General features: G+C 37.4%; 1 protein-coding gene across 1 annotated transcript; it reads left to right on the top strand.

Moving 5' to 3' along the window:
* The first annotated feature begins 1,561 nt into the window (after positions 1-1,561).
* Positions 1,562-8,531, top strand: LOC131792040 (uncharacterized). The gene is made up of 7 exons (XM_059109403.2): positions 1,562-2,396; positions 3,060-3,647; positions 4,065-5,186; positions 6,048-6,347; positions 6,726-7,037; positions 7,742-8,035; positions 8,304-8,531. The coding sequence occupies exons 1-7, from the start codon at positions 1,676-1,678 to the stop codon at positions 8,381-8,383; spliced, it is 3,417 nt and encodes a 1,138-aa protein (XP_058965386.2). The 5' UTR covers positions 1,562-1,675; the 3' UTR covers positions 8,384-8,531.
* Positions 8,532-8,641: the final 110 nt, after the last annotated feature.

The raw sequence follows: 8,641 nt of genomic DNA, 5'->3' as shown, positions 1-8,641 counted from the left end.
GGTAGAGAGAAACAAACAAAAAAATGCTGAAGGTTTCTGAAAATTAATATACGAAAAATCCCTTGCAAAACTCACTAACAAATTCTTTGTCGTTGATTTCTGAAGAACGATTGGAACAAGAACGCGGTAAGTGGATTTTAAAGATTGCACCTGTTTGTATCCTTCACTTAGCTTTTGTTGGCGAACAGTCTGACGAACGAGTGTTTTATTCTCTCCTTTTAAAAATCCCCTTATCATGTCAAACTAGGCCATTCGCCAACTGCTTTGACAGAAACCTCAAGACCAAAGCCGTCCAAAACTATCACATTTAATGTCAAAGAGTGGACTTAAAAAACAAAAGAAAAATTTTTTTTAAATTTTTTTTCACGCTTATTGGTGACAAAGTTAGACAGATTGATTTGTTTTATTTTTCCACCTACAGCCAAATTTTGTACACTCCATTATGAATGCCCAACGTGTAATTGTTTGCATACATATTTGTTCGCCTTTTCTTGGAGGGTTCTATATCTAACAGCTAGTAGTGCAAGGTCTTTAATGAATTAAATTCCCAACAGTCAAAATTTTTCACACAAGGTTTCATCAAACTTCTTGATAATGTCCAACGATTCCAAAAATACCTTATTTATGTAAGTTGACACAATGATTGAACTTTCTCAAAGTTCGCTTGTAAGCCTTCTACAATGTTAAGAATGTCTCTCTTACAGTTTCGCTCAACAAAGCAAACTCTCTACCTTCAAACACCTTTGTTAAAGCAGGTGTATTACGCTAGGAAGACTTGACACTTACTGTTCAAATGCCCAGCCCCTCCCAGGAAAAGTTGAAGGACGGGGGGAAGTTAAGGCTTGGAATTGATCGGCGAATTAGTTTTCTGTCATGTATCGGCTAGTTCACTAATTTGAGCCACAATTTTAGCGATAAATGCAATGTACGTTCATGACGTCCTCTTATTGTATTTATTTTCTTTGAAATCTAGTAAGTGACCACTCATTACTCATCACTTGTGGAAGCAGGGAACGGCGGAGGATTTGTTTTTGCAGGGATCACATTGTTTTTAATGGAAAGTGAGGGGGGGGGGGGAAATCAGTCGTCGCCAAAAGAGTACTAAGGGGGTCTATCGAAAAATTTCTACCGATTACCTGCCAATGAGGGGATCATAAGAATATCACTGTGCCTTATGGGGAGATCAAGTAAATTTAGTAGTGACATAACAAAAATCCTCCAACCCCCCCCCCTCCCCCTTACTCCCGCTAACCAGGCAACAAAGAATGACCGGTCGCTAAGTGCGCACAGACCGTGGTTTACGAGAGACTACCTTAAGTTGGGCTAACGCTCGAAATAGTAGCTTCAGAAACTCTTAACGGTGGCCAATTTTCATTATCAACTCAGTTGATAAAACCAAATGAGCTTGTAATACCCCCCACCGACACAGCAACACATTTCTTTTAAAAACATATGCCAAGTGGTTCTGTCAAGGCCAATGACGTTTAGGGAGGGGTGCGAAAGTGAGAGGACTAACAACAAATGTTGATCGCAAAAGCCTGGGTAAGAAGGAGGGGCATTATTAAAAATGGCTTCCACGAAGGTGCTCGAACAGTGGGGAAGAATACCAGTGGTTTGTTTACATCTTTAATTGCGTCGTTAATTGCTCTCAAACTTTGCTCGGCTCTCAACAGGTATGAACAAAGCAGAGTTTGCCGTTTGTCGAATCAAAGAAAAGCTTCCTGGGAACCAGGGACTTGTACTAAAGGGAAGCGGTTGTGTTGTACATAGTGAAAGACTCGCAACTTCGTGGGGTTGGAAATGCAATTACTTTATTGTTACCCCAAGTGTCGTGCTGAGTCGGGAAGACCTGGCGACGGACAAGATGTTTATCGCCGAATTTTTAAATAAGGATAAACGAGGGCTGGAAACCTTTGAGTTGAAGCAAATGGCCGAAGTTTGCAAAGATCTTCCAGGATGCATCTTTGATAATGATCTTGATCGAGGTCACTCTCTTAGTTTTATCTCTGTTGAACCACTAGATAAGCGCGGGTTTCTTAAGAAAATGGTGAAGAAAGGGAGTCTGCAAACATATCGTCCATTAGAATGCGCTGATTTCTTCAGTAAATCTCGACAAGAACTTGTTCTTGACGAAGGCCTGTACTGTCACGTCGTCCGAGATCTATTTAATGAGTCAACAAACTCTCCATTTTCGACCCAAACTTTTAAACTTGTTTGGGGGCCGCAGACGAGACTCTTCAGCATACAGGACTTTGCTGGATCAGCGATAGGATTTAATGAAGGGGCATTTCCAATTGGGGCCGTAATTTTCACTGGGAAGGGTGAATTTGCTGGTGTTTTAGAATTTGCCGACGGTTTCTTGTCTCCCGTATTTTTGCCGGACTCGTCGATGATAGGTAAGTAGAAAGTTTATCATAACATCAATTATTAAGTTGATGTGACACCACGTATCAATTTATTTTGACAATCCTATGAAACAATAATGATATAATATATTAAAGTTATATTTAAAGTCCCCTGATGAAGGCACTAGACAGTAGTGTCGAAACATTGGGTCTATGAATTGTAACTTCTTCGGTTGCATTCATTAAATCTGTAAACCAGAGTAGCATCAAACCATGTCTGAATAATTATATAGCCACACGTGCCACGCTAACCTACAAATTCATGGCTGATATTTCACCCTCCAACAATTTGAACTATTAAGTACAGGTATCTCGTGATGTTTCCGGTGGTTTTGTTCTGATGTTGATACTAGTATTAATTTCAAAAATTTGCGTGTTCATTAAACAATTAAACATGCGCCAAATTAGTTGTATTGCTTCATACGCCTGAGATTTGATATTCGAGAATCTACTACGCAGGTTACGCTTCTATTTAATTTTTCCACCTCGTTGATATTGATGCGGTGATTTGGCATTGTTATATTACTAATTCTTTTCTATTTGATGAAAATTTAGAAACGCCTCTCACTTTTAAGACTTGATCCCTTCATTAATATTTCATAAAATGTTTAATTCTACCTGCTGATTACTCGAAATCTTTATGATTATCTCTAGAGAATATTCAAAATGGTGATCCTGCTGTACCAAGTGAAGAAAAGAATGCTGCAGATGTGGAATTGGAGCATGAAATTGCTGGAAATGAAGTCTTGGTTGGTGAAATCAGTCAGGACTCAGAGATTTCATCACATGGTTTATCATATGAATCACATGGTAATAACAATGAATCATTACCTTCCTTGGAACCATTCAAACCTGGTACTGAATCATCAATTCCTGTCAAGGTGGATGCCCTTGACTCGAATAAGACAGAGGAAGTATTCCAACAAGATCAAGCAAGTGCTTCTGTTAGTAAGAAAATGGAGGAGCTGGAAACTGGAACTATTTCAAATCCTTTAGATCACTCAAATGACAAGGGAGAAGATGAATCAAAATGTCAAGATACTCTCAGGGAAGGGTCCAGTAAAGTGAAAGATCTAGATGAAAGCAAAAATTTTAGTTCAGTAGAGAAACCATTCTCTGGGACTGAAGAAACCAAAAGAGCTGATGTAACTGCAGAGGCTGTGGGGATTGTGAATGTGGTATCTTGCCATGGAAATGAGATTATTACAAGTGACAATGACAATTTAGTGACGGTCATTCAAGGTAATTTTTTTTTTAATATAATTGTCTTTAAGATAGCAAAATTCTTCAGGTCTCAAATATTTACTACTAAGAAGTTGGTTCAATCTCAGAGCACTTATTTATCCTCAGTTTTTATACCATATTCATAATATCTGAAGATATTTTTTGAATTGTCGTAGTAATTATAACTGATGGTCCTCTAGTTGATTTATTGGAACCATTGCCCTAAAATGTGAGGAGATATTATTTAGAAAAATAAAACTTACTGTGAAACATAATTCCTTGGGAACCAACACACCAGTGAGAACTTGATTCCTAATGAATCAAGGCAATAACTTGTGTTATTATATAACAATATGACTTTTGTAGAAATTTATTATCTTAAAAATTTTTTGAAGGATTCTAGTACATATTTGCTCTTTTTTTTTCTTTAATAAGTGGGTGGTGTCATCCCCGTAGAAAAAGGAACCACTCAACAAGAGGATACTTCTGATAAGATCATCACAGAGAGTGAATATTTCTTACCAGAGACCAGCCCTTCAGAAATGTCACCAGCTGAAAGCAAGGGTTTGTGTAATGGAGAGCTATCTGATATTCAAGAACCTATGACTGATTCTTCAGTAGAAAGCAAGGAAAGCTTTATGATAGACCAGGAACACTTTGAAACTTCAGATCCCAATGAACATGTCCATATAGAAAGTGACCATGTTGCTTTGGAAGGCTCAATACCTCTTGATATGAAGGTTAAAACTGAGTCAATTGAGAGGCAAGACTTGGAAATCAGTGATACAGAGGTGGAAACTCTTGATAATGAGGATTCCACTGTTTCATCTGAGAGTAAGAGTGATTCACCTGACAGAAGTGAAATTTCCTCTCAGGTCATTGCACCAGTTGATCTTGTCATGAGTGAAACCAGGGATAGTGGTCATTTGAGAGAGTATGAAGCTGAGAACATCAATCAAGAAAATTCTTCCACTGAACATTCTCTGGTATCAGAAGTAATGAAAGGAACTGATGTCAAAGACATTAAAGTGGTGCAGTTAGACGCAGGTAGAGGTGATAAACATTCTGAGAATGCATGTACATCCAGTGATCATCTTGATGCCTCTTTGGCTCTTCAAGGAACTGATCCAGAGGATAATACAGTTGTTGTTGGCAGTGATCTTGATGAACAATCTGAAATAGAAATAAAAAAATTTTCTCCAGGCTTGGATGAAAATCAGGTAATTATAACACAGCAAGACTTTTTCAGTGTGACTGGTGAAGCAGTTATTGCAGAGGGAAATGAGTATCATTGTCATCAAAACAATAAGCATGAATTACTCTCAGAAACAATGTCAAAAGAGGAGTCTCCAGGGTACATTAGAGAAACAGAGGTTGATCTGCACTCTCAGGAAGAAACTCTGTCTTCAAATGTGGTTGCCATGGAGAAGAAAGTAGATGGACAGGGTGTGCAAGCTGCGCCACAACCATCCATCAATTTTGATCAAAAGGAGGGTGAAGATGAATCTGTGGAAAACTCTTTAGGAGAAGTTGCTGTTTTGCAAAGAGTTGATGCAGGTGAGAAGTTCTTTTCTTGTATACACCTTGCTTTTACACTGTCCTACAAATCAAAAACTTCTATCTCACACCAGCTGTCTAATTTCAAGTTCAAATGATACGTGGATGTTGAAGGTAAATGACTTGAATTAAAAATGACTTTCAACTATTGATCGATTTCTCTATGTAAGGACTCAGTTAAATGAAATGTCATAAGAATAAAATAAACTATTTCAATATGGTTTTTATCAGAAATTCTTTGTGAGTTACAACAGAGCTCTGTATCCAATGGTTGTCATTGCCTGTTACAGTTGATATGGATGAGCTTATTTCTGTTACAATAATGACCGTCATGTGACTTGTCAAGGTCATTCCTTTAACTTCAAAGGGTGATTGGCATCTTATTTCTCCTTAAAGTATCACTGCTGAATCAAACAGCAAGGTCTTGAGAATAAAGAGAAATGATCACCAACTAGAGAAGTTCATGATAGGTTAACAAATTCTCCTTGTCAGCACCATAGGAAATGTAAAGAGAATGTATGGAGAATATGGATACCCATGTAAGGTGCAAAGGGTTAAGCTGTAAATTTGTTTTTTTTTTTGATGTTGAGTGGTCAAAGAAGACTGGTGCTGTAAAATCTAATGACTGCCCTGTTGCCGAGAAGGCAATCCCAAGCTGGAAAACGGACCCACTTTGTTCCCTTGCAAGCAAATCAGAATAACCATTTTTTGCATCATATTTCCTGCTTAAAGAGGCAGCCAGACTTGTAATCAGAAAGTACTGACAATGCAAAAATATGCTTAGTGGGTCAATGTTATAGCTGTCAAATTTAAGTGTCACCAAATTGTTACATTATATTGCAATCAATTTTTTTATTTTAGATTCTCTCCTTACTGAGACCATCACAAACAATCCTCTTATTCTCGGAGACCTCGGTAAATGTCTGGATACAGAGTACCAATATGGGAAAGTTCCTTGTTGGAGAGACCTGGCTAAATTATTGGGTGTACCTCCAGAAGCCTACGAACACTGTGGTACCTTCTCAGCTACAAGTCCAACTGAGGACTTGTTTGTGTTCCTAACAGCAACAAAACCTCAACTTACTATTGATGATGTTAAGGAGGCTCTGAAAGAAATTGGCAGATGTGATGTGGCTCATTATCTAGACAGAAAAATTGCAGGTTTTTCAATCAATTCAGTGAATTTGTTTCTTAGAAATGCAAAGAGCAATTGGCACAGAAAATACCTTGAGGTAGAGGGCCAAAATAGAGTCCTGATCCTGTCTCTTGCATAAATTTTTAAAAAAATTTATGTCACATGTACCTTAGACAGTATTTGAAAGGTCACAAATGTTGAAAGGAAAACTTCAAATCTCATTTCACCTTACCTTTCTGTAAAATTCACTCTAGGGTGAATCAGGCATCATGTATAAATGCTTTGCCAGCCTCTTCCAGTAATTTAACATTATTCTCATTTGTAATAATTTTTTCCTTTACTAAAAATGAATACATGACTGATTCTGTTAATAAACTTATTTAGTATGTTTATATCTCAATCAGCTGGACTCATCAGTCAGGAAAGTGTAGTTGCCAGTCTTGTTGAAAAAGATGACACAGGAATTCTTGGTCATATGGCTCTGAAACTCGACATGAAAAGCAGAAAGGATTGGAAAGGTCTGGCACTACAACTGAATGTACCCCATCGTGTGTTACGAAACCTTGGATCTCACCAGAAGCATAATTCATCTTTAATGTTGTTAAAGTACATTCCCATATTTGATCCTGAGATGACATTAGCACATCTGAAAAACTGCTTGATATCCATTGGTAGACAGGATGTTGGTCTAATCTTTGACAAGGGTGGAATTCCAGGTAGCATATATAAGTTTGTTCATTATTTCAATTTGTGTTATTACATGGCTGGAAACTTATCTTTGGTAATGTTTGCAGTCAGGGCAGATTACATTTAAAATATATTAAAGTTCACACGGCAACCAGGTGGACAATCAGACATAGTTTGAAGCTACACTGGTTTGCAGATTTAATGCATCTTCTGCATCTTCATTTAATGCATCTTTAATTAATCTTCGGTTACATTCATTCATCAAACTATGTCAGATTACATTTAGTTTGTACTTGTTTTCCAAGGTTGTCCAACTTGTCACATGAAGAAAAATCTCAGCCTTGTCTTTTCATGCTGTTTAAATTCTGCCTTTCTAAGGTTTTCTTTGATAACCTCCTTTTCTTTACAGTCAATTAAAAAACATTTAGTTTATTACTAACAGCAGTATCATGACTACGAGTAGTAGGTACCTCATGTAATTATAGTTACTTGAACAAGAGTCGTTTTCTATTTATGGAGAGGGATCTGTAGGTGCAATTTGCACATCACAAGAGCTTTGAGAATTAATTTTTCATTTTTGAGATACTTTGTCTGTAACAGTGGGTGCTTTTTATTCACTAAATGATACATCTTTGTCTGTTTCAACATTATGTCACAAGGAAATTTTAAAAAAAACTTATTTGGGGACTGGCTGTTTATATTTCAACAAGGAGATTCTTTCTTTGTCTTTCAGGAGATGAGCTAGTTAAAAATATTCTGGATGGCTCAGAGCTGCTTGATCAAATAACAGACCTGCTGAATGAAGACCCTCCTCATCCCCATTGGAGACACCTTGCAAAGGAGCTGAAAATTCCTCAGGAAAAATGTAAAATCTTTGAACCCACAGAAGATGTCAACAGCCCAACTAAATTGCTGTTTAAAAGTATTGAGAGATGCGAGCCAGATTTGACATTTGAGGAGCTTGTTCTAGCACTTGTTGCAATGAAAAGACAGGATGTCTTAGATGTCCTCTTAACATATTTTTCAAGTGAGTTGATATTTTCCCCCACCAGATAGAATGAAGATAGTCAACCTTATTAAGTTATCTTATAATTTTACTTATAAGTAATATTTTTTCATTGTTTGGGCCTGATCAGTAATTGATCATACATTATGTTGAAATCATGGTAAAGGTGAGGCCAATCAGCTCTGGGGTTAGATGTTTGCAGATTAACATACCAGTTTGGATCTTGGGAAGCATATTCCAATTATTGTAACAGTCAGTTTTCTTTAACCATGAGTCTTTCTTTTTGTAGGTGATGATGTTGACCAGATACTGGAAGAAAACAATCTTCTTGAACCCCTAGAGGATATCCCAGAAGAAATTGAAAGTTAGAGAGAGAGATCAACTGTTTGTTAAGGAGGAAACAGTGGAGCAATGAAATTATTATAAAATATTGAATTGATTCTGTTAGTTTCTCCTAAATCTTCCATTTCGAAATGAACCAAATGGATAAACATCTAAAGGCCCTACTCAAGGGATTAACAGTTGGGGGGGGGGGGGCCTCTAAGGTGAGAGGGTGGGTGTGGAGGGGGGGAAGAGAAGTCACAAGGTACTGTGCATTCACAGTCAGTTAAGATGTGTAATGCATGT

Source organism: Pocillopora verrucosa, chromosome 4 (genome assembly GCF_036669915.1).
Source record: "Pocillopora verrucosa isolate sample1 chromosome 4, ASM3666991v2, whole genome shotgun sequence".
In the NCBI taxonomy this organism is placed as follows: domain Eukaryota; kingdom Metazoa; phylum Cnidaria; class Anthozoa; order Scleractinia; family Pocilloporidae; genus Pocillopora; species Pocillopora verrucosa.
This window is presented reverse-complemented; position numbering and strand designations above follow the sequence as displayed.

Coding starts and splice junctions, on each gene's coding strand:
- LOC131792040 (XM_059109403.2), top strand. CDS start 1,676: ATGAACAAAGCAGAGTTTGCCGTTTGTCGAATCAAAGAAAAGCTTCCT. Junction 2,397..3,059: donor GCCGGACTCGTCGATGATAG/GTAAGTAGAAAG, acceptor GATTATCTCTAG/AGAATATTCAAAATGGTGAT. Junction 7,038..7,741: donor TGACAAGGGTGGAATTCCAG/GTAGCATATATA, acceptor TTTGTCTTTCAG/GAGATGAGCTAGTTAAAAAT.